A 26,978-nucleotide genomic window follows, 5' to 3' on the forward strand; every position below is an offset into this window, starting at 1 on the left:
GTATTAACCATGCTAAAGTATATAAATTAGCACTTCAAATATGACATTCCCAGACTTTTCTCATAGACCACTTATAAAAAGTAACTGGTGCTGGTGGACCCCTTGCAATGACTGAATGAATGAATATGCAAGTTTTTAAAAGTAGTAGTTGCTGAGCTTATAACATGTATTTGCCTATATTGATAGGTAAGTCAAACAAACTTTTGAGTTTTTTACTATCAAAAGCAGATTTTTTTTTCTCACACCAGCCTAAACCCCTGTCATGTCCCCCATGGGCCTATGGGGGTCCACCTGGACCACTTTGGGACCTAAGGCTTTAAATTGACTTTCCTGATTTGACAACGAATTGGTAGTAGTATTATATATTATTATAAATCCACCTCTCTTAGCTGCCAATGTGTTATCTTGTATACATAGTACAAATACCTAAACATTCATGTTATTTGTTAAGCAATTAATGTTGTTTTTCCTCAATCTAATAATTTTTCCAAATTTTAATTGCTTACTACGAACACAATTTATTGTATTTAAACTGCTACTACACTACACTTATGATGAACTGCATACTAGATTGAATATAGAGGTAACATTAAAAAAATCATTATCCATGACTTAAATAATGTTATTATTTGCATAAAATTAAAAATTAGTGGTTTTTTGGAGTAAAAATTTTATTATGCAGACAAGCCCATTTCATTTTCTTAGGTACATTGTAAGAAGTTCCTATCAAAATACTAAAATAATGAAAGAGGTGGAACTCTCTTATATGCAATTTACTGTAACCTTGATTTATTTTCTTCCAATGTATTTCACTAATTAGTTGTAATTGTACCTTGTAGAACAAGGTTTGAATATTAATTTTGTATTATGTATGAATCCATTCATAAGCTTTGTTAATTTTTATAGAAGTATACTTCAATCTTTCCAGTTTATGTCTGTGATTGTTTTGTTTTACTTGTAAGTTATTTATATTTATTGAATAAATAAATTGCTTTGACTAGAGTAAAAAGGTGTTTTATTGTTTTTCCCTAACTTTACATTTGTATATAAGCAATAAAGAGTAATTGGTTTATTTACTCTTTCAAAACACTGTGAATAAAAATTACAATCAGTTCAATTCTGTGCCGGGGATTTGTGACCTTTGGCTGCTGTTTATCTTGTAGAAAGTGATGAAATTTTTTGTATTAAAATATATTTTTATTTTTCCCCTAATTTCAGAAACTTAATGGATCATTTCCAAAAGATTAAATGACTTTGATAATGAGTAGCGAGATTGTAGTTCCATAATCCCTGCTCTGAAAGCTTACTCATATTCAATAGGAAATCTACATTTAATATTTTCATGATCAGAGATTTCTCTTGGATGCCTATGTTATAGAAATATCAAATAACATGTCAGTAATTGTATAATTGTCTTAATTCCTTTTCTGCAAAAATTAAAATTATCCATCTTCATTGTATTTCTGTTCAGCTTCCAAATAGGAAGGCATGCGACCAAAAAGCAACTTTTCTCGTTTATGAACATGGCGCTGATGCTTCATCATGGCATTCCTATAACCAAATGCCTTTCCGCACATATTGCACACATGATTTTTAATACCCAAATGATCAACTTCATGATGACGTCTCAGCAACAAATGAGTGTGAAAAGCCCTTTTACATGTATCACATTTAAATTGAGGCTCCTTGTGTTTTAACATGTGACTGTTAAGGTTGCTCTTAAAAAGAAACCTAGCTGGGCATTCTGTACACATATACCTGTAGTCCCCAGTATGTGTTCTCATGTGTGTTTTCAACAACTCTGCATATCTACCTTTGTATGGGCAGAATTGACATTTGTAATGGAAATCATCCCTGTGCCTTAGACTGTGGTTATGATATGCACAACGCAGTCTGAACGATTTCCCACAAACATCACACACATATTTTTGATGGTTTGGATCGTGCATAGTCAGATGTTCTTTGAAATATGAGCGACTTACAACCTTGTCGCAGACATGACACGTAACTTTAGTCGCATGTTTAACTTTCTCTCGTTTCGATGTTTCAGCGCTTTTTTCATCTGAACCCCAATTTTGCTTCAACTCACAATCATAACTATCAGTGTAGTCGTGGTCTTGTGACGTTTCAAATGCAAACTCCTCTTTTATAGGACGTCGCAAGATTGCTTCAGATTCCTTGGCAGTCTTTCTAAATAAAATAGCTCCTTGTAGAAACTTGTGACAAACTCGACACAATAGCTTAGAATACCCGTCGTCTTCTTTTAATTCAATATCAGTAAATATATTTAAAGCGTCTAAAATTGCCGAGGAATTCTCATTGCCGTAAATAGATATTTCCCCTTCTTTTAAACATATCCTACAAGTTTCATGATAATCCGAAAGTCTTTTTGTATTTGGTACTTTGTTGTTTTTCGTATAATATTCAATGGTGTCAAATTTATTTTTATTATTAGACATTTTCATGATATAGTATGAGGTAACCATAATTAATGATTAATAATATTGAGTTAATAACATATACCGTATTTTACTCTTCAATATAAATAAACTGATGTCAAACTATCTTAACGGCGAATTGTCAACAATATTGTTTTTTTTATTCTCAAGGCGACCAAAGTAAATGATATCGTCCGTAACATTATCACTTGCTATAGGCTGCTAATTTCGTTAAATAAAATAGCCATAATTAAGCTCGATTTAAGTTTTACTATTTTAATTTCAACTTCATAATTTAATAGTTAAATTAAGAAAACTTGTAAATAAATTCCTGTTATGTGTTAATGATTTTATAATATAATGTTGACTAAAGGTTTTTTTATAACGTTTTTTTCTATCCTCATTGTTTGCAATGTTAATAGAAAATAATACTTCATAACATAACAATATTTTTTGTAACTGTTTTGTACTATACCAACAAGTGATGACACAGTCAACACGTAATGGCATCGTGCTACTACACTACTTTTCTACTCAGAGCATATACTATATTCGCTGAACAGAGTTAATACATAACGATTAATCTTAATGGTTACTGATAATTGAGCTAAGGATAAACTTACATACTCCTATATACTGTCATAATATTTGCAAGATGCGGAAGCGGCCTCTTTTTCGTATTTTGATGGGTTTTTATTACTCTGCAACTTCGCGTGTTTTTGGATTGAATTCTATGTAGTTGGATATTTGGAGAGTTCTTGCGTTGACTAATATTTATTTTGTGACTGAGTTTTTTGACTGCATCAATGCAAAAACAAGTAATATACTTCCTTAAACCCAGAAACAAAGAGGCATTTTTCGTTAGACAACCGTAAAGACGGTGATAAAAAATAAATTAATTTCTACTTGCACATCTTTTTAAAAAGTACTTGTATGTAACCGAATCATGTTTTTTTGTAGTTTTTAAAGCCCTATAGGGGTGGGTGAGGTTGTGGGTAGGCCAAACGCTAGGTGGACGACGACATAGTCATGATTACGGAAAGTTGCTGGAAGTGGGTAGTGCAAGATTAGTCATCGTCGTGTTCTTTGGGGTAGGTTTATGCCTCGCCTATCGGCTAAAATGATGATGAAAACCTACTAATCTCAAATGTAAATCTATCACATGCTTACAATAATGCGGTTGAAAAAGCTCCGTATTAACTCTGTTTGGCGTACATGGTATCGTCGCCTTAACTTCAAAATGGAACATGGTAATATTATTCACTATTACTATGTATCAAAGTGATAGATAGCCTTTTTTGAGAGACCTATTTAAAAGAAACAAACCATTAGCTACAAGATTCATCAATAACAAAAGTACCATACCATCATTAAATATATCGAAGATCCAATAAATGAGATTGAAAATAAGTCATGAATTTTTCAGTTACGGAAAATTAAAATGATTGTTACTCTTTATATATGACAATTATACATTAAATGAGGAATTAGAAATAAAACTATTGATTAAACATTTAAATAGTGTAATATATTTGATATAAATAGTTCTCTTGGACTAGAATTTGTTTACATTTCAGATAAAACCTTAATTTATAAAATATTTAATACTTTTTCTAATAATTTAAAAACGAGTACATGTAAATGATGACTACAACAATATAAACATTTATAAATCACTAATGTTGAGGATTCTAATTCACAATGGAAGATTTGTTTGATAATTTGTATATGTTCTACGCAAAGGCCACATTATCACTTATGGTAGTAAGGACAGGACATCTCACTATTGAGTAAACCTATGTAACTGTAAATTGCTAACCATTTATAGAACAAATATCTAGTTGTTAGTATTATTATTAGGATTTACTTAAAACTTTGATTCTTATTAAAATATCAAATAATATTATTTACCGCTTCAGTACCAGCGTTGTCTTTATTTGGCGGCCACAGGCGAATGTGTAAAGCCAGCTTTTATCTGCTGCAATGCTGAGCCCGTCTTCACCTAATGTTAATATAAAAAACTGTAATTGCAGAGATAGATAAAAATTTCTAAACACTCTCACAACTAAAATCGATGCTTGGCTGTGTGTGGCTTTGGGGCCGACAAGCGCCATACCTAAGAGGTTAAATAACTTTTCTGTTTTTCTTTACTGAACTACTCCACAAAGCTGTAAAGACAATAAATGTTGACAGCATTATATATTACCAAATATAAACCATTCACAGCTATATAAATAAGTTACTGTTTCCAATAACAGCAGCAGTCAAAAATCAAGTAATCGAATGATAAAATGAAGTTTTTCTTGCTGTGACATTTTTTTAACTGTTTTATAAATTCCATTTGTAAAAATTGTGTAAACATCACCTTTTAGATCCTGCATCTAACCAATTTGTTGAAGATTCATTATTTTCATGAATGTAACAGAATATTATTAATCATAAAAATGCAGAGTTGTCATCATTTTTAGATCTTTCACAATTGATCATTAGTTAATTGTGTGTGTACAATATTTTCAAGATAATTATTTTGTTAATTTATTATGTTGTTTGTGTAAAAACATTTGTGCTAACCTTGACAAAAATGTGTACTTATTCTTATGCAAAATACAACTTTATAACATAACTAAATTATAACAAATAGACGTGAGAAATATAATTTGATAGTTAAAGAATGAAAGCTATAATTTAAACAACATACAACATTTGAAGAAAAGAGTAAAATAGATTCTCTATGAAGTTATTAAACACATCATTTTTTTGAATTCTTTTCACATCTTTAAAGCATTTGAATACAAATGTAAATGTATGCTAATTTTATACATCAATAATGCTTTGGTAAAATCAGTGTAATAAAATCACAAAACATACAATTATTAAATAAGTATTTTTATAAGTTGAGGTACTAAATACTATTTGTTTTTATTCACCATACTTCTAAGCAGCTTACATGATATTTAATTTTTTTTTTCAGTCATATGACGGACCTCGGCACATTGTAACAATAAACATGGAAGCAAATATAAATTCTAATACTTGTATAGTCAGCATCAATGTGCACCAGATGTATTCAATTCTTAAAACCACAACTTGCCATATTAGGAGGTATAGTACACCAACGATGGAAGGTACAGTCAGAATAACAGAGAACATTACTGGTATGTCTGAAAATATAGAGTTAATCAATTGAGCAAAATTTTTAGTTGCAAAAAATACAATATTAAATTTTATTATAAACAGTTTTTCTGAAGAAATTTATGTAATATTGAATAAGTACATGATAAATATTTGTCATTGAGGAAAGTTGATCCTTGAGACCCATAATTTTATACATGTAATTTATATAATTGTGTCTAAAGGATTAAGGTTTTATTAATGGCAATTATTTTATAAAAATAAAACATGTGTAAGTGAAGATTATGAATTAAAAATTTCTTTTTCAATATGTATTTTTTGAATCCAATGGCAAATTGCAATCTAACTATGGATCAATTTTGATTAGCGACACCATATTTCTTTTACTTTTACTTTTGCCTCCCTTGAAATAAGCCCATTAACTCTAATCATATTTTTTTCTGTCAAAATATACTACTGCCTAATTAGCATTTACTATTTTCGCTCTCTTGGGTGGCAGAGAGGGAAAGGCTCTATGCCGTAATTTGAAACCCAGTGTAGATAGCATTGATTAATTAATGATTAAAATAAAAAAATATAATACATACCAAAACATTTTTTTAAATATGATTTATTTAAATCTTATAAATAGAACAGGGTTTCCCGTTAGCCTGGGAATTATTTTTTCTAATAAAACTTTCATATTATTATAAATTTAAATGGGACATAAAAGACAATATTTTTACCTCTTTCGCTGAGACTTCCTTTACGTCCAAGTATAAGTCTAGCTCCTTCAACAACAAAAAGACCCATTAAGACACCGTAGTCTTGACCAACTGTTGTCCAGTAACTATCGCTATTTTGCTTGTTTCCGATCAATATAGATTTCAGTATAAGTGTACCCAATTCACATGTGGCAAACAGACCGAAATAAAATGAATTAATATACAAAAGAATCTCATATGCTAAACTTGAATTCACCATTTTGGATTTATCATTAATTTAATAACAATTTACGCTACAAATGCAATCAAGAATAATACAAAAGTGAAAAAATTGAATTATACGAAGTAGTAATTTTAAAAATAGAATGCTAGTAGATGAGACAGTAGTTGGTAATTTTTTGAATCATGAATGACATGCGATGCCATGGTAAAAAAATTTAGTTACATACATACCAAGCAAAAATATATCTAGTTAGTTCATAAATAATTCCCATTGATTATAAAAGCAAAGAAAATAAAGAATGTGAATATTTCTTATTTTTTCTCATTCTCATTTTCGAAAAATTCTAGGTTGCGTTTCTGTATGTTAATAGGTTTTCTCGGCTGATAACACTTTAGACACGATGAATGTAAGAGTGAATGACTGAACTAATTCTTTGACGATTTACCTGATTCACTAACTAACGCGAGCGTGGGTAGTCGTGTTCTATGTCGTGTTCATTGGTGGGTTAAAATATTTTATGAATTAAACTGTTAAAGTATATTACCGAAATATACTAGTTGAGTTGATATTAAGTGTTTTAATCATCAGTACTCTTGGCTGAATATGATATGGTAAGTTTTGAGACTGCACTAAAATGTGACAGACCACGCGCTTTTAGCGCACGTTTCGATATATAATTATGAGTAAAACATAACATACTAATATTATTATTTTCGTATTCTTAAGATTCATAACAAATATTTGTAATAATAGCAAGTGTGATATAAAGTAGTGTTTGTGCAATTGTAACGTTAATTTTTTCAAGGAAGTAATAGAATTGTGGAATGAAACCATAGTCTGTTGGTATACTAAGTTTTTATGTACAGGCAATGTAAACGAAACTTTATGATAATTAAGCATGAGATAAATTATAGCATTGCAATATATGTCATTGTTAAATGTTATTTTCAAAACGTACTTCTATTTTTAATAACAACGAAATAGAATTTCTAGAATACTGGTTGATTAACGTAAAAAATTAACTTAAAATAGCTGCTATCATTATTTTAGTTTTTATAGTTTTATTTTTTAATAAATACGTTATATCTACGTACATTAATAATTTATAATAAATTGAATTCCAAAACTTTTATAATATTATACGACGGATATTCTTTAAAAATAATTTTAAAACTATTTAATTTTAAAAATAAGAAGTTACTTTTTGACTTTGGTTATTATTACGGGTTTATATATGACGGCTTTTTGTTCCTAATTACTTTACAGTTTAAAGTATTTGTTATCTGTGTACATTTTACAATTACCTTTTGTCCTTGTACTGGGCCATAGTTCAACAAACATCATTGCCCACCAATAGACGAGCATTTTGAAGACAAAGGCCTATTACTCGTATATCACCAATTGTAATTATAATCGAGTATTCCAATGAAAGTACTTAATATAGTAAACGACGTTAAAACTACTACCAGTTAGAGCTTTTAAATGTTAATGTCGCATCTCTCATTTCATGTGTACGGTAAAAATGTACTATAATTTTATCTTCAAAATTAACAAGTGGCGACAAAATAATATATTAAGTTATTTCTTAACTATACGTCGAGTATGTAATTTTTTTAATGCGTTTCATTTTCCTGGATTTTTATTCAATAAGGGCTGCCACGATAGACGTCTTATTGTCAAAACTATTGGTAACTTTATTAATTTAATGTTCTGATTAAAACGGCGATTCGATAAAAATAAGGTATTTATTTTTTTAACTGTGAGACATTATTAATACTGTAATTTGCCAAATGTTTTATTACTAGGTACGAGGTAGGTTTTATCTACTCTGTTTATCTGGTCAATGAAATATGTCAGGGCGCAACTGACGCGTGGACTAGGATTCCCTCAGGAGCCTCGCCTTGTTCCCTTATATAATTTTATTACATTATTGAGCTGTCATTCAGAATGCGTTTAGTATTCTGTTGATCGATTGCTTTTGTCTGGTTAACATCTCCACCACTACGGAAAGCCTTGGTCCGGGAAGTTTCGGAAGACACCAGCAATGAATCTATTATAATAAATTTATTCTTCTCGTTATTTTTTCCCATGAGATCCTTTCATAAATCCGATAAAAAATTGCCGAATTGAGCAAACTAAACAAATTTGACATTTAGTATTTATTTATTTATATAAATAGATTTCGCGCTAAATGATGTTACATGAAGTGACGCGAACTGCAGATAACCATAGTTTTCTCTAGTATAATAGTTGTTTATTTATAACAGTATCTTAGAAAAAGCTCTAGCGGATCCGGAATCCATATTAAAACCCATAAAAGTGTTATGCCATACGGGAATTGGTAATAAAAAATCCAGCTCAACTACTACGCAATACACGAGTTATGAACAATAATTACGTAGACCTCGACCCGAAAATCAGTAACGTCTCAACACAACTTTTATGATAGTCATTCATAAAGTATCGTCAGGAATTTTAAATTTTTTTAAAGACATTAGTCTTTTGTATCTGTGGTCGAGACCCATACTATTGCATTATTGGCAGATTCTCCGGGCTGAGAGGACAGACCATGGAGGTGCTTACCTTACCTTGTTTACGTAATGCTCGAGTACTCCGGAAATATTAGCTCAGACAGACCGTTACCGACATTGCTTACGATCTTAATATGCTTACTTAATTATTCATTGTAATCATTATCGTCGACTTCTTTATCAATTCATGTATTACAAATTTTATGAAAGTAGTATATGGCGGAATATTATTCATGAATTTTAACTTTTTGACAGTCGCAGAAATCTTACATCTTACGATATCTATGGACTTAACACGCCGTTAATTTAGTTGACAGGGAAACATTATTTTCTCTTCTCTTCTTATATTAGTCTCTGGACATTTTATTAGCTTATAACTCTGTAATGCTTCACTGTTTTACGACCAAAGTAATGATTTTTAAGATCCACGTAAAGCTATCCGCAAAAGGTTAGAGAAGTAATTAAATTGCGTTTATTTCTATATAAACATCATCGTTTCAACTGAAGGACGCGTGGAAGTGTAAGATATGCTTCCCCATAGATTTCCAATAAGAGCGATTGGCAGCGACCTATATCTTGCCTCTTCTGACTACCTTAACAAAGTCATCTGTCCATTAATAGGAAGACGTTATACGCTGCACTTGCCGGTGGCCCCTACTATAGAATCTTAGGGATCAATAGCCTTGAGAGAAGTCAGTCTGGCCAATCTGGTCTAAGTTAGCCAGTTGTAGCTCGAAGAGTTAACGAGTGAAGCTTCTTGAAATACTCCAGAACCTTTATTCTTCGCCATATGTTACATAAAATGTATTGTCATTGTTCGTTGTAACAAAATCCCTAGTAGAGAGTAGAGTAGGAGTACAGTATTTGACTCCTGGTTAGGAATTTTATTATATTATTGATTACAAAATGTCACTAAGCGGCTTGTATTCAGCGTCTTCCTATGATCTTAACATGGCTTGCCTAGTTCCCTATTAGCAGGGTACGTTGATTTGTTTCGTTTGTCTACGTATTCCAACAAGATCTAACTAGTCTACTTATATACGGCTATGATTGGTCTCGGCATTTACATCTTCGTCGAACTATATCCCAGTGCGGTCACAAATTTGCCACCGTAAAAGAGCAGTTAGTATATTGTAGGTGAAAGTTTCATAATACACCCTTCGGAACCCTTGAGTTGGTGTTTAACGCGTATCCAAGTCGATGCGCCGAAATGTGGGCATCCACGTTAGCAACCCAAAAGCTCCCTCTAATCTGGTGAAATAAATAGCCCTTGTCAAGGCACGCAAGCCAGCCATGGAGCTTTTAGTCCGACTGGAACCACCATCGCACGCATTATGTGCGCATTTCTATCGCGTAGTATGGCGGTTCTGGTTGGACTGTAGTTACTGTAGAGATTTATGTAGTATGTAAATGTTGAGTGTTTATCTTAATATCTAGATGATATCGTAATCAATATCAATAATATTTGTATTTCTTTTCGAAAAAGTAACGTGTGACACATTAAAAATTTATATATTTCATCAGAGAAAAACGTCATCTCGAGAAAGTCAGTTTATTCAAGTGATAGAAGCCGTCTCTCCGAGATAATGTTGCATTGTCCGAAATGCTTTTTCTTACACCTCTGAGACAGTAAAGTTTAGAAAGGAAATAGGGTAACTGTCGCGTCGCGACCTACTTGCGACGTCGTTATAAATGCACTGTTTAATTTTAATCTTGCCGCACGAATAAATATATTTAGATTTTAAAACTTTTCTATATCTTTTTACCAATATGTATGTATGCAAAATGTATGTAAGTCATTTAGATTTATCTATGTAAATAAAAATTAATCCTTAAATTTGTTGTGAAAAGTAAAACTCGAAAATTGCTCAATAATTCAGCTTTTTTTTCGTTGTGGAATTTTTTTATTCTTTTTATTCTCATAGATAAAAAGAATAAAAAAATTCCAAGGCTTTAAATAATTCCAATATCAACATAATTTAAATTAAAAAAATATTTTTATTTAGCCACAGAGTGAATTAAAATGCCGGTCACTAGCTGTCAAATATTTGACATCACAACCTGAAAAGAAGGGGCGTTAAGGTTTAATGAAACGAATAAATTGCGTACCATAAAGAATACGTTATATATATTTATATTAGCATTCATAATAATTAATGGTAATATGATAAAGTCTTTGCTTAAGAAAACAGTTTAATTGCAGTGTGCGAAATAGAAAATTTGAGCGGCAGCGTCCTCTGCTTACAATAATACCACACTGATCGTCAATCCACCTGCCAAGCGTGGCAATTATGGTATATCCCCACATACAGACTTATACCTCGCAGTGGATGTTTTTTTTTTTAAATTAGAATATGTACATCTGTTGCAATTTTGGCCACTTGATTCCAAGTCTAGTGTGTAAAACTTTTAAAGGTGTGAATGTATAGCTCATTTCGATAATAATAACATTATGGTAATGGAGTAAGAAAAGGCGTTATCAGAATTAGTATAAATACGTATATATATTAATTTTTGTTTACTGTACGTTCCTGCAGACTTTGTACTGCTTTCTACAGAGATTCTAAAAGAGTTTCCACGTAATCACTTTATACAGGATGATTTGTAAATTCTCCAAAGGTTTTTTGCTGGCAAACGAGAAATACATTCACAGCTTTCATACTTTTACACCTAAAATCAATAATCCTGTATAAAATGCTACTTAAGAAATTTAAATATCTATTTGTAAAATGATAATGCGTCTAGCACAGGAATAAGAACATCTTTATTCAATCTCCATTGAAACCGAAGTAAAGCACGTCCTGAGAAAAAAGTCCTCGTGCAAATCAAGTTTATTGTTGTCGAATTATGAGCGTATGATTGAATATAGCACAGAGTGGAAGTCATTTCAAGTCCTTCCTTTTGTTATCAACTATGAGTAAACGTGTCATTTGAATGGACATCCGTGGGAAATAAAATATGTTAAAGTTACTTAAATATATAGTAATTTGTTTAAGAATTTATGTAACAACGTCGAAAGAATTTTTTATAATGATACTTCGAACATCACTATCATTATCATTTCAGCTGTCCAATCCTATTAAACTAATCGGATCGGTAGTAGCAGGTCGCTGCGTTCAGCGTCTTCCGAGGATATTATCAATGTCTTCTGTCCTGCGCTGCATTTGCCAGTCCGTGGTTTCTACTGCAGAATTTGAAGTATTAAGCGGGCATCTGCACTGCGCGATATGTGGTCAGCTTATTGCCACTTCAATTTCGGTCTCGAAGCGAAATTCCGTACATACACATCTCCATGGCTCTCTGTACGTCCCTAACCTGAATTTGTCTAAAATCCTAAAGTAAATTTATCTGGTGCCATTATCATCATATCAGCCTATAGATGCCTATTGCAAAGCATAACCCTCACCAGTTTCACCGTTGTCACCGTTTTCCAGAACTTGCTACTTTGTATGTATAAACACTTTCGATATTGTCACGAGATATTACCGAACGAATTGCAGTCTTCTTGTTAAATGCGTGATACCGATTCCTAATTTAGCGTCGTAAAGTCGTATAGCCGACTTGTAATTTTATATCGAAAGGTCCCAATAGAAAATCACGTTCCAATTGTTTTTTTTAATTGTTCGTTTGTTAAGGATAATCAATTTCTACGAATACCGTAAGTTTTACAAAGTATATATATACATATCATTGACATAGAAAGTATTAATTGGAAAAATGTCTTACATATTTTTTTCTTAACTTCGTTAATAGAGATTTAATACTGTTAAGTGCTGTATTGTACAGTTCATTGAATTTTCCTTTAGTTAGTTAACCTAAGAGCTCGATGCTCGTCTAGAGTGCCTGTTGGCGGGGCATGTCAGTAGTGCAACTGTCAGCCTTTGAGGCCGGAAACTTCTCGAGAGGCAACCAAGAGCTGGTAGACGCGTCCTTGGTAGACCCCCAACTAGGTAGACTGATGATATAATCAAGGTCGCTTGCTGGATGCGAGTCGCGCAAGACTGATTATCATGGTGATCTTTACGGTAGGCCTACGCTTTGTAGTCTGCTGATATGGTGATAAACCGGTGAGCTAAATAAAATTTCTTTAAAACAGAAATGAAATAATATTTGATAAACTAAACACATTTAACAAAACTTATCGACTGAGACCTCACAACGCTAACATTCAGAATATCTCTCCTATTTATCCTCTAAAACGTTAAATTATTTTTTTTTATAATTTTTTTTATTATCTGGCCTAACCTAACCTAACCTATTATTAATACAAATTCGAAATAACCGATATGAACAGACGATCTTTGTAAGGTTGTCGGAAGACACTGGATATAGGCTGCTTCCAATTGGTCCCATTGGATAATATTTCGAAAGTATATGTCCAGCGGTGGACGTTCTGCGGCGGAAATAATGACGATATATGTAATACGTATGTAAGTAATATTACGCAATAATAATAGTCTAATGAAATTTCATTTATTAACTTAACAACCAATTTTAAATAGTCACGTTCCATAGATTTTGAAATTATAGTTAATAATAGACAAAGTAACGGTTTATATTTGTAAAGGAATTCAAGTATTTTGTGAACACGGAGTTTTGTTTTGCAATTACAGTTTCAGAGGTTAAACGTACTCATATTATGCAAGTAATTCTGCATTAATACACAATAATTTTACATTTATTTATATACGTGTAATATAAAAAGAGTTATTCGTAAAATATATAATAATTTCGTAAGCTTACTTACATAAATCATTTGACATTTACTGCTTGTTAATGGGTAACCCAAAAAAAATTTTTTTCGGATAAAAATAATCCAGCGTCATGTTTGTTTGGCCACCTTGTGGTAGAAACTTTTCCAGAGTAATATTTCAATAACCCTTACAAACATAATTTTCGAATTTATTTTTAAAATAATTCATGTCATATTATTCGTTCAGCAAAAACGAAAGCGTCTTCAATCACTTACGAATCATCCTTGCCACAGGATATCCACTACTGGACAACATAGTATAGGCCTTACCCGTGGATTTTCAATAGGACCGGTTGAAAGTGGCAGCATTTAACGTCTTCCGGTGGTCTTAAAAAGGAAAACATTCGAGCTTCGATCGTTCTTCCGTTATGGAAGTTATGTGCCATACCCAATGCCACTTCAACTACCAATCCGCAGAGCTAAGTCGGTTACATTCTTTCGTGTACGGATCTGCTCATTTCTGATCCGAACTCGTAGAGAAATCCAGAGTATTGCCCTCTCCATAGCTTGTTGAGCCATTATTAGTTTGCCAATTAGGCTCACAGTGAGAGATCATTCAGTTCCGTAATTAGACATATCTTCATAAATATCCATTGTAAAGTTCTGGGACAAGACTAGAAGCGTAAAAACAAAACCAAAAAACTCAATATAACACATTATGGGATCATTCGCGTCAAATCATGTTAAAAAAATATTAATTGGTTAAATTAATTTAGATTAATTATTAGTAAATAGATGATTTTTCTAAAAAATGAGTTTATGAATAGAAATACAATGTTTACGAGCTCCGAAGACATACGCGATCATTTTTAATTAATGTAACAGGCGACTGTCTGGAGATAATGAATTAAATTACAACATATACAACCCGCAATCCGCGCGACATCGGGTCAGCTGTCAATTGATGATTCAATTGCATCTAGCACTGGTTGAATGCAATGTTATTTAATAACGACTATATTTTGATAATATCTGTGCGCCGCGCCGCTTTGTTTAATTTATTCATTTGTTTATTAAATAAAGCACTTTATGCTTTTGTTTATGTTGTTTATATTTCGCGACATTTAATGCATATTTGTGGTTTTTGTCAAACGTTCTTTTATATAGTAGAAATTAAATCAAATTAAAATGAAAAAATGTAACGATAATAATCTACAGGAGAATCGTAAGTGAGTATATATATGTAGAGCTCTTTTGATGTCAGTTAATGTATAGTTTAGTGGTTGCCCAGCGGTAGAGGGCGACACTTGCGATCGTAGGTCGCCGACTTGATTATATAGAATTGCCAGTGCTCACAAGTTTCCAAAGGACAGGCGACCTTTGCGTACCATAATATTGCGATCGAAAACCCGCTTGCCAAGCATAGCGATTATTTTATATCCTCCCTTACATATTTTTGTGAGAGGCTGTAGAAGGTATAAAGAAGCTTGCCATAAAATCTAAGTTTTGTTTATTGATTGATTGATTTTTATACCGTACTTAAATAACTACCGCACCTAATTACAGTTATCGCCACAACTAATTGCTGAGGACAGTGACTCGGGAACGGTTTTGAGTAGGATCATAATTAGAGATCGAATTTTATTTTAATTATATTTGCTTACAGTTGAAGAGTTGGTTTATCGAATATCGTTTCATTTTTATTGTCGAAAGCACTTATTCATATAATAAATTCCGGAATGAAATTGAACGAGTAAGGCGGATAGCTATACATATATATTCCATTTGCCTGTGAATAGGTAGAGATCCTTATAGTTCCTTTTGTTTATGTATCTATTAATATGTCATAAAATCCCCATCTATAATTTCTTAATATACAAATAACATTATGTAAATATGTAGCTGGTTTTTGTTCATAACGCTCAAGTGTTTTTATTTATTCACGTTACTGTACACATAAGATCATTTAGGAAGAATGCTAGAAGAGCGCAATTTGATAGAAACTCGTATCAAATTCAACTCTTTATCGTGGAATCTTTCAATTTAAAGTTAAAAGGCTTCCAAACGCTTCCAGATCTATGAGCCCACAACAAATTTAGTTTTTTTGTGATCACTATTACTACATTTTTAGTATAGTAGAAGATTAATTCATCAATTAAATAACGCTCCGACTCAATATAGTTTTTATAAGTTTTTGTTTGATGAATTTATTACAAGATAATATAGAGATATTACATAGGTACGCCACGCCTCCCATGGGAAGTCGCTGAGCAGAAATGATAATGACTTGGGAGTGTATTATACACAGTCGCTCACAATAGAGATACCTATTTTAATTTGTTTTTTTTTTTACAATAACGTCATAAAAATATATTGAAACGTTTTTTTTCTTATCAAAATTTTCAATCGGTTATCATGTCAGAAAAGAGTCTGATATAAATTTGATAGCACTATAAAAGGTTATACAACGCGTTGCTATGAGCGATAAAAATGTACAATACTTATTTGCATTCTGCGATGCTAAGATTTATTTGCACTTCTAGAGGTCATATCGCCAACATTCTTGAAACGTTCGAAGCGTAGATGCGTTCGTGGATTGTTATAACATTGTAAGTTGTTTTAAATCGTGATAAGTAGCGATTTATAGCATTATTATTACTTATACTCTATAGATATATTATGTTTAAAAAAACACCTACTCGACGTATAAAATATACGTACATATTACTATATGCATATCACATTATCGATAATAGGTCTAAAAGCTTTAAAAGGGGTAAAGGCAATGCACATATGCTGTTAATTAACGTGTGATATAAACCATTCAAAAATCAATGGTTTCAGATATAATAAAAACCGTAATAGTAATAAAAAAGCGTTTCCAAAATCCGGATAATTACTTCTAAAAATTTATTAGTGCTTCCTATTAATATTAATAAGTGTATAAAGGCTGATTGGTTAGGAGCATAAAAATTTAAAACTGTGGACATATAGTTCGTTATCTATCAATTAATATATGGTACTCTCTATTTAAAAATCAATTAGTTCAGAAATAAGAAACTGCGTCATGATGACAAAGCGTTTACAAAATTCGTATAACCACATATTAAAATTAATCATTGTTTATTATCTGTCCCTGTAGATTTTCTAATGGCAAAAAATATATCAACGTAATATATTTCAGAGTGATCACACGTGTTTGGAAATCGGTATAAAAGCTTGAAACCTTTCCATATCATCCCGTTTGTTATTATTATTTACGTCTGATTTTAAAATATACTAAATGCAATTAAATATAGAAAGTATTCCAAGTCACTCAGGAGTTTGAAAGTTTAAGCGCCCTTTTGAAACTTTTACGCGCATATTTATTTTCAACTTTGTACGTACAAAGTAGAAAAATGTTCGATTATATACTAGGAAGTAGTGTTCTGTTTATCGGATTTAATATAATTGGATGTGACATCACTACAAGGTTACACTCGTATTATTTTCTATATTATATAGATAATGACACTTTGTTAATAACTAATTTCGTAACAATAGATTGATGTCATTACGTTTGTTCTAATTTTAAATTGTACAACATTTTTATCACCATTTCAACCGTTGGATGTGTTCTGCTGCTGCTACATTCCCCCATACATTTCCAATAAATCGAGCTTCTTTTGCTTTAGTAAGATCGTATATACCTTGTGACTGGACGTACTACGCTACGTTTATCGGTCCGTTACCTCCATTCCAGTACCATAAGACCACAGCCGCCATTTGTTCTGGTAGCTATGTGGCCAGCCGTCTCTTACTTCAACTTGCCACTCCGCTGGGCCATGTCGGTATTTATGATAGTACATAATTACGATACATATGATCATAAAAGGATATCATGATACATATGGCATAGTTAGCTTGCCTGAAGTGGGAGTGGGCGAGGCACATTATTTGAGCAACCATCGAACGTTGAACATCGAAAGATTCTCGAGTACCGACGATGAGGCTAGGGTAGAACCGCTACCAGGTGAACTGGCGACATAGTAAAGTAAGAAAAGGACCAATATTTAGCCACTTCGTATCGGTAGTCGTGCAGTGAATTTCATTGCACGACTACCATTGCATGTGCGGAAGTGGCTAAATATTGGTCCTTTACTTACTTAGGATGGACTTCTGCGAGGTAACGCCTGATTCCATTAAAGACATAGTAAAGGTCGTAGGAAGGTGCTGGATGCGAGTAGCGCAAGGCCAGACAATGTAGCGATCTTTAGCGGTGGCCTATGCCTTGCAGTAAGCGTCTTTTGCCTGACACGATGATGGCACAGTTTTGACTTTCGATTAATAGCTGTTTTTCTTTGTCCACAGATAAATTCAAGAGGTCAAGCCTGGACACAGATGACCGTAACAGTGTTATGATATTATCTGTGTGGTTGTGAATCGTTATGGAGATGTCGCATCAAGGAGGGGCGGAGGCCGAGAGCCTTCTGCGCCCTGACCAAAGGAGTGGAGTCGTCATGCCGCAAGGAAACCGGACTGGAAGTGAGTTTTTCTATCAATATATTTTTTCAATCTTTACCTACATCTCTTATACAGGTAGACTTTGTACAACACAGCATGACATAACACAGTTTGTAAATTTTGCAAACTCTTGTTCAACATGTCAGCAGACTTTTAAAGAACTTTTAAAGAAAGGAAAATGTCCCGAAAGAGAAGACGATATTCCATCGAAAACACGTTCTCAATTCAATTTCTTAAAAAGTCTTTGAATGAGAGTTGCATTAGATGAAAATATTATTTTTGGTTTTTTTTTTGGTGGGTAGCACTTATTTATATTTGAAATAGAAAATAACTTGTTTATATAGAATAAAAACTAATTTTGTATCTCACACAACATGGTTTTTTCTTGAAACGAAATTACCATCTTATAGAAGGGTTGTCTACATTTGTATTTATTTAATATACCCACCCACCAAATGTGTCCTTGATGTGCATGTACTGAGTATAAAAATATACTGTTAACACATAAACAATGTTTATTATTTTATTTATTACGTTCGTATAAAAACATTTTATCCAATTTAACTTCGTTGCTAGATAGCGACGGCGACATCGATTTCATGACCTTGGCCTGTGCGATCTAATTTACTTATCTGTGCTAAATCAATTATGCGCGGTTAAACCTCTTTTTACATAAAGATGGACGGACTTTGGACTATCTATTGGTTACATAGAAAAATATAAAAGGTTAGATAGATAAGATTTACATATATTTTAATAAAAATAGTGTTGTAAAACTCATGTTTGAAATGTTTATCTAATACTAAGATTTTAAAATAATAATTTTTTAATACAATTAACCTAAAAATAATTTTCGATATTTTTAAATGATCGCTCGGTTTTTTTATCAAAATATATAAATGTTCATAGATAGAATAGATTTTTAAATGAAACAAAAATTTTACAAAAATTACCATAGCTATACATTTGTTAACGACCGGCTTTTTTATCTGTAGTCTTTTAGTATCTGTCATGGTAACGGAAAAAGAAAATTACTCTATGCCGATGCCATTATATTTACCTAAAACCTTATATTTTTAAAATAACGTAACTACTTACAATAGATCTTATAAACCGATAAATAAACTGGTTTTTGTTTCTTTGGTATCAAGGATGTATTATTGAGATACATTTTTGACATATTAGAATTCTTAAGATAAAAGACATTTGATTTTAGAGGATTGGTACATTTCATCATAAATATATGTTATAAACTTATGTTTTATCGTTTATTTAAGATTAGAACATAAAAATATTTTTTTGTTTGGTTTACGACTTAGAAGATACGCAAATTTTACTTTGTACCTACATTGCACGAAAAAAAATGTTGCGTAATTTCTAAAATACTAGTTTTATGTCATTATGTAAAATTATTAATTATTATTACATGAAATATATTATTCCAAGATTTATCACAAAATTTTAAAACTTAAACTGAACTAGCTTTTATTTCGATTTTTGTTGCGGTTTTTTCTTCGTATCAAAAAATCTCTACAAAATAACTTACTATTTATTAATTTGTAACAATTCACCGATAGACGTTTTCCAAAGTCCACAATTTTGAATAGTTGTGAATGAATAGTGAAAGTTATTTCCCCGTCATGCTTCAGCGTTACTTTGAGACATCTGCACATTTTTTTTATTTTATTTAGAAAACACGAAAGAAATTTGCTTTAGTATATTATGCAAAAAAAATTGTTTGAAAAATGGGCAAGTGAGACGGATAACTATACCTTCTTGTGCATGAAAAAAACTACACGTTTTTATGCACTGGTAGGGACTCCTTTCGTTCCTCTTATTAATATATCTAGTAGTATCTCCTTAAAGACGCCTTTATTCTGCTTAAAAATAACTCCGGTAAATACAGATTCGAATATACCATTTATTCATTAAATATACACTCAATATAATTTACTGTGTACGTCATAAAACGTCACAAGAGCCCAATTTTAAAGAAACTAGACATAGTTCTTATAATGGTATCCTTCAACTGAAAGCTAAAAGGTTCCAAACGCAGTTTGATCTTGGAAGAGCCCATAACAAACTACTTTTTATTTTAGTTTTTACTTTCAAAATGTTGTTATACTATTTTAAGTAGAGCTTTGTTAGCATTTAAATTAATAGAAACGAAAATGAAATTGATAAAGACGAGAATCAATTGAGTTACCCCGTTAGCGGTATTCTTCAATTTAGAACTATGATGGTTTCAAACGTGGTATGATCTTAGAAGAGCTTACAACAAACTTTGACGGGTTTTTTGTGTTTTGTGTAAATATTTATAGAAAAGTTAGAGCAATAAATTCATTAAAAATCCGTCGTACTATAATAAGATTTTTTCGGACCATTTCTGGAATACCAAATAATGTTTAATATAAAGATACATGCAGGATGTTAAATAACTCCGACAGCACCTTCATCCGAATGCATAACCTTTTATAGTAAGCGAGAAGAAAATAACGTCCATTAGCAAAGTAAAAACTGTATGTACGTCGCAAAGTATGTCGAGTCGTTCCCTCGTAATGAAGATACTAGAAATTGGAGTGTCCCATTAGGGGCCCGGCCGGGGCGAGCGCGCCAGGATAGCGGACGTGGAACGCTCCTTTTGAACGGAGAGTAATTAATGCAATTAGATCAAGTGCAGACGATAACTTTTATGAATAGCGACTCGTAAACGTTTCTATAGCTTTTGGTCCTTTGCTTATAAAAATACATTAAAAACGTAAACATATCGCACTTATCACTCACATATGTATTTTGAAGTGTTTATACAACTCTGGAGTTAATTGATTCAACTATGATGTTTGTGGGTAATCACAAAAAAATTCTCGGGTTAATATTTAGTACCCCCGTAGTCCGGTATTTTAAGTTGAAAATATATTTAGTCCGAACGATGTTGGCACCGCGCTATCTATTTTGTCGGAACTTATAAGTCAGAAGTGGCTAAACGCTTTTACAGATTGCAGATCGTAATGGCGAATATTCATGAGGGTTACAATGCGATTGACATTTCCTAATATGCATAAACCTTAACCTAAAAATAAATAAAAAAAAAAACAAAAAGGACTTTTGATCCTAGTTTTCAACAAATTATGCTCTTCTAGCAATCTTTTATTACGTAAACAGTTGATCAATATTAATGATATCAAATGGAAATATATATCTAAAAAATCAATTATTAATTTCGAATAACTAACAGTTTTGTTTTAAATAAACATAATAGAACGGATACTTAGTTGCTAAAATGCATCCTGAATCATATCAACCTTCGTATCGCTTCATTGTCAGACATATTATGTAATAAAAATGTTTTACTTTTAAAGGTCCATTTTTAAATTCTGTGGAATTCGTATTTGTGAACCTTTACGACTTTTATAGCTTTTCCGAAAGCAAAGCTTGCGAAATCTGAATTCGCGTGATCAAAATCATACTTTTTATAGTAAAAGGGTGTTACTATTAGAGGCGTCTTGGTAAAAACATTAGTAAAACATATATACAAACTGGAATGAACAGCGTAATGTATTGCTAAACTTAAAAGTGTAGAACGGCTTGGCCGATTCAAGAATCTTATTTTACATATCCTTGTTAAGGCATGAGAAAGGATGCTATTGTGGTATTTATTAAAAAATCCGATAAAGGTTGAATAGCGACCTTTGCTAATAAAGTCTCACGGCAGCCAATCTAAAAATAAAAACTTAAATATCGTTAATATATTATAAATGTTAAAAAAAAACACTAAAGCAATATCAAGCTAAATGTGGGTAGTTTTATATCGGATAAACCTTTGGTGATATTTTTAACGCATCGTCACCAAAAAGATAGGGTTTCTTTAAGTTAATTAGTAATAAGGTCGTATTACCTCTAAATACTTAAACTTTCTTTCGTGGTTCACTTGTCCCAACACGTGGTACCGTGGTGTCGGACCACGGACCCGTAAGCGCAGCGTAGTATGTCCACCCCACAGGGTGAATAAATGTGCTTTTTAAGATCGTCATAATAAGCGGAATACAAGTAGTGTTATTAAAAATCTATAGAGGAAGTCTATGTCTAGCGGTGATGTCCTAAGGATGAAATGATGATTGATGAAATAATATTTTCTGTATAATTACCTCTTTTATTGGTTTTAAACTTAATTCAAATAATAAAGCAAGCGATTGAACCAATTTTCTCTTGGGCACCCCTGAAATATCAAATGTGTTTCAAAAAACGAGAAGAGATTGTGTTGTAGGAGGAGTACAAGCCGTTTACTCTTTGGGAGTTGTTGCGAATAGTTGCCTCATGGAACGTTCAAAAAGCTAAATAATAACTAAGCAGTTTCGATCTCCGGTGACATAAATAACGAGCTGAACCGAGGTTCTAGAACCATGGAGCCTTCGAGCTGCTAATGCTGCGAGCGCTTTGCTGCATACCCTGGGGAAGCTATAAATGCCAGCAGGCAAAACACATTTATTTATAACAACAAATATAAATGTGTAAAGTTTAGTAATTTTTTAGTGTTTAATTTACATTTTGTTCATAAATATCAAATAATTACTTTTATCAGTGAATTATTTAGGACTGTATCGATGTACCCATTTCTATTAGACTATTACAGCAACGTAATTAATCTGTCACGATCTCGGTACTATCCGCTATCTATTTTAGATAATTCGTCCGTCCAATCGCTGACCCAGTTAACTCGCTACCGATCCGTTAAAGTTTAATTGTTGGGTCATTTCATTGGGTAGGGAAGTTATTTTTGAACGTGTATGATAACCTTACGTTGTGAAACATCTGTCGTGTTAGGTTATTTTGTTTAAGACATTTATTCATTTACTGTTATTATATCAATAGCATTACTTATAATATGTTTTAAATCTAATATATAAAATTCTCGTGTCACGGTGTTCGAACTTGAACTCCTCTGAAACGGCTCGACCGATTTTTACCAAATTTTATATGCGTATTCAGTAGATCTGAGAATCGGCTACTATCTATTTTTCATACCCCTAAGTGATAAAGGTGGTCCACCCCTAAATTCTTTTTTTTATTTTTTAGACAACTTTTTTGGTTTTTATTTTATTTTGATACAGCATACAAAAATACATACAACCTTAAATTTTCACCCCTCTACGATCAACCCTTATCTTAAATTTGTTAATTAAAAACTTTAATTTTTTTTGCAAAACAACGTTTGCGGGATCAGCTAGTTATATTATACAATTGTAAAAGCTTCTAGTTGTAACTCACGAGGGGTACCGACTGATTGTACTACGCTTTATAACCTGTCGCAATCAATTAAAAATAAATAAATTAATGTAACATTTCAAAGTGCTCACTTTATTTAACTTTCACTTTCCTTCTCTCATCCTTCACAATTTATCTCTTTATACTCTCTTTCATCCTTCATGTTTTCCATTATTCAACATACAGCATTCACCCACATTACATTTACGCATTGCCTTACTTCCCTCGTCACACTTCCTGTAATACGGTTTTGTTATAGCTAATTACGTCACCCACCACCCTGCTACAAAACCACAAGAAAGTGTGGCGGCTCTTCCCCCGTTCCAATGCAATGACACAAGTAATACTACCCATTTCCACTTCGCAAGCCACTCTTAGCCCTCTATACGGGACAGCAAGTAATTGTGTGCTCCACAGTCTGGTCCATCGCCTGGTCACAGATGCAAGTGGGACTTCCTTTGAGTTTAAACCTATACAGGTATACTCTGAGAATCCCCCGAATCGAATTGACCGAATCAACTAATTAGCTGTAACAAACACACGGTACGGCAGTTCCGGTCGGAATATTGTGTAAATATGGACGATATTTTATAGTTAGATTATCATTGACAAATGCCGTTTTCCGGCGGGCATTTACAACGTCACCGGGTTTGAGCGTTGTAGGCGTTTATTCTAGACCTTTTCGCATTAATTAAATTCCAAGGGCCTTGGGGCATCTGGTCAATCTGCTACATTAGATATTTCACCGGATTAGGCCTTATGGCTTGTACGCTTCATGGAGTGGCTGGACTTATATCGGCTTCGGCTATCACCCGATACACGTTGAGCACGGGTGATCAAAAAGGCTGATTCGAATAATGTAGAAAGAAATAATTCATATAACATTTTCTAATTTGATTTTAAAATTGTGTTGTTTTGTATTGTTGTTTAAGATGGTGTTTTAGGTATGAAACTATATATTTTAAGTCTTCAGCGACATCGAAAGTATCCGTGTTTTCAATTGTTTACCGACAATTTGACAAGGATTTGTAAAAGACAATGTCACGACTTGTTTGAGCAGCGAGATGTTTGTTAAATTATCCTACCCTTAAACTTGATTTAACTAAGTTTTGTGAAATCGCATGTTGCTGTTTATAACACTATAATAATTTTGATAATAAATCTATTTGTCATTTCAAACATTATAACTAGTTGTCACCGAATGTGAAATTCGCGAATTGCGTAGGACTTTTGCCATTACTGTAGAATGTAGTACAGGATTACATTATATACGAGGGTGGATTGAAAAGTACTCGGCCTAACCAAGAAAATAAACACATACTAAATCAGTTATATTTTTATTTTTCTACATAATCACCATCAAGTTCAATACACTTTTGCCACCTCCCCTTCCAAGCATTTAGACCGTTGAAAAAAAAAAGATTCTTCCTTAGAGTCAAAATATGCGTCTACAGCTGCTTTGACCACGTCGTTGTCGAAAATCTTTGACCTCCCAAATGCTTTTTTAGGTTAGGGAACAGAAAGAAGTCTGATGGTGCCAGATCAGGTGAATACGGCGGATGCGGTAACAGTTCAAAGCCACAGTTGTGAATTTCAGACATTGACTGTACTGACGTGTGAACACGGGCGTTATCTTGATGATACAGGACTTTTCTTCTGAGCATTCCTCGACGTTTTTCTTTTATTTCCTCTCGTAAACGACGTAGTAAGGTGCAGTAGTAATCAGAGTTTATAGTCTGACCCCTTTCAAGATAATCAATCATAATCACACCTTTCGAGTCCCAGAATACTGAAGCCATCACCTTATTTGCCGACAAAATCGACTTAGCCTTTTTAGGGGGTGGTGAACCAGGTCTTCTCCATTGTTTTGATTGTTGTTTTGTTTCCGGTGTACAGTAATGACCCATGTTTCGTCTATAGTAACAAAACGATTCAAAAAATCATCTGCATCGGCTTCAAATAACTCCAAACAGTCGCGTGAAATAGTCAATCGCGTCCTTTTTTGTTTAACTGAAAGCAGTCTCGGAACCCACCTCGCAGACACCTTGTGGAAACCCAACTCGTTGACAATGATGTTTTGAGTTCGTTCATAAGAGATGCCTATAATCTCGGCTATCTCTCTAATTTTTAATCTGCGGTCTCCCATTATTAAATCAAGTACTTTTTTAATATTTTCGTCAGTAGTTGACGTCGAAGGCCTTCCAGAGCGGGGTTCATCTTTCACACTCTCTCTACCACGCTTAAATTCTGCTATCCATTTTTTGACGGATGAATATGACAGAGCACAATCGCCTAATGTACTGACCATGTCATCATGGATGGCTTTTGATGATAGCCCCTTCTTATGGAGGTACTTAATGACGGCACGCTGCTCGATTGGCTCCATTCGCGGAAATTATGTCCCATTACTTTGTTAATAAATTTATAAAATCACAACTAATTATCGCACACGTTTCGATTGTTTCGATTTGATTTTTAGAATTGAATGGATCTGTGTTAGGCCGAGTACTTTTCAATCCACCCTCGTATCATTCACAATAAATATTAAAATATGCGGTCATACACACCCATGCAATTAATTTCGTCTTAATTCGTATTGTTATGAATTTATCGCAAAAATGTAAATTGTTAATTTTAATACACGGTTATTTATGTTGAAGTTATGTTAGCCTTATGGGGCTGTTACAGCTTCTTCAAACCCAGGGCTGAAACTAAAAAATAAATTGGAACATTCAAAATATTCTCAAGTAAAATCTTAAAAACTCTGATTGTTACGTCGTCGTTAAGATAGATTAAGAGACTTACTTAAAAACAGCAATAAATAATATATAAATAATAAACATTAATGTAAAACAAAGGTACGCTAATGTCAGCGTGTAAAACATCGATACTAATAATAAAAAAAAACATGTAAAATATTAACCGTTGATAATAAAGTACGACATTTAAATTTGTGTTATATTATTTTTGGCCGATTAATAAATGAATCTGATCCAAACGTTTTTCGTTAAAGTTTATATTGTATTAACTTTGAATTAGGTTTGCTGCGTCTTTTTTCAAGGGCACATCAACGTGTTGAAATGTAAGAAAATGATGATTATGCAATGAATACTTTTATACTCCTTTGAGTAAATTTATAACAACCGCGAAAACCTTAGAAAACAATTTTTTATAGCAGCACGCGGCACCGTAATTGTCTCTTTATAAACAGGTAGAATACACATGCCCATTACATGCTAGGTGCAAGGGCAGATTGTAGTGGCGATCTTGGGGGTGGGGGGTGGGGGGTATCCCTAGCAGCGGGCGTCTATCGATCATAATTGCATGATACAAAACCAACGCTATATTAATTTTGATAATTAAGTTATAATATGGTAAAAAAAGACAATATATATAATAGGTTTTTTTTTAATTAGCATATTATGCGAATTAGCCTCCGATCGGCTTGTATGTATATATTTATATAGCATTTATCTTTATTAACTAATAATA

At 32.6% G+C, this 26,978-nt stretch overlaps 2 protein-coding genes across 2 annotated transcripts in view; one reads left to right on the forward strand and one right to left on the reverse strand.

Annotated features, from left to right (window-relative positions):
• Positions 1-746: 746 nt before the first annotated feature.
• LOC137926073 (zinc finger protein 664-like) lies at positions 747-2,509 on the reverse strand. The gene has a single exon (XM_068769614.1). It carries the CDS (start codon positions 2,484-2,486, stop codon positions 1,443-1,445), a length of 1,044 nt encoding a protein of 347 aa, XP_068625715.1. The 5' UTR covers positions 2,487-2,509; the 3' UTR covers positions 747-1,442.
• Positions 2,510-6,966: 4,457 nt separating this feature from the next.
• Positions 6,967-26,978, forward strand: part of Ent2 (Equilibrative nucleoside transporter 2) — a 64,946-nt gene continuing 44,934 nt past the window's right edge. The window contains exons 1-2 of the mRNA XM_068769330.1: positions 6,967-7,108; positions 18,072-18,245. Coding sequence (XP_068625431.1) covers positions 18,149-18,245 — 97 coding nt within the window. The 5' untranslated portion in view covers positions 6,967-7,108; positions 18,072-18,148. The remainder of the gene's footprint in view (positions 7,109-18,071; positions 18,246-26,978) is intronic.

This window comes from Battus philenor, unplaced genomic scaffold, assembly GCF_028537555.1.
Source record: "Battus philenor isolate CCGP_79_NKW_IND1 unplaced genomic scaffold, ilBatPhil1.0.hap1 SCAF_28, whole genome shotgun sequence".
Classification (NCBI taxonomy): Eukaryota; Metazoa; Arthropoda; class Insecta; order Lepidoptera; family Papilionidae; genus Battus; species Battus philenor.

What these genes read in the sequence shown, in the direction of transcription:
- LOC137926073 (XM_068769614.1), bottom strand. Translation starts at nt 2,486, where the DNA reads ATGGTTACCTCATACTATATCATGAAAATGTCTAATAATAAAAATAAA.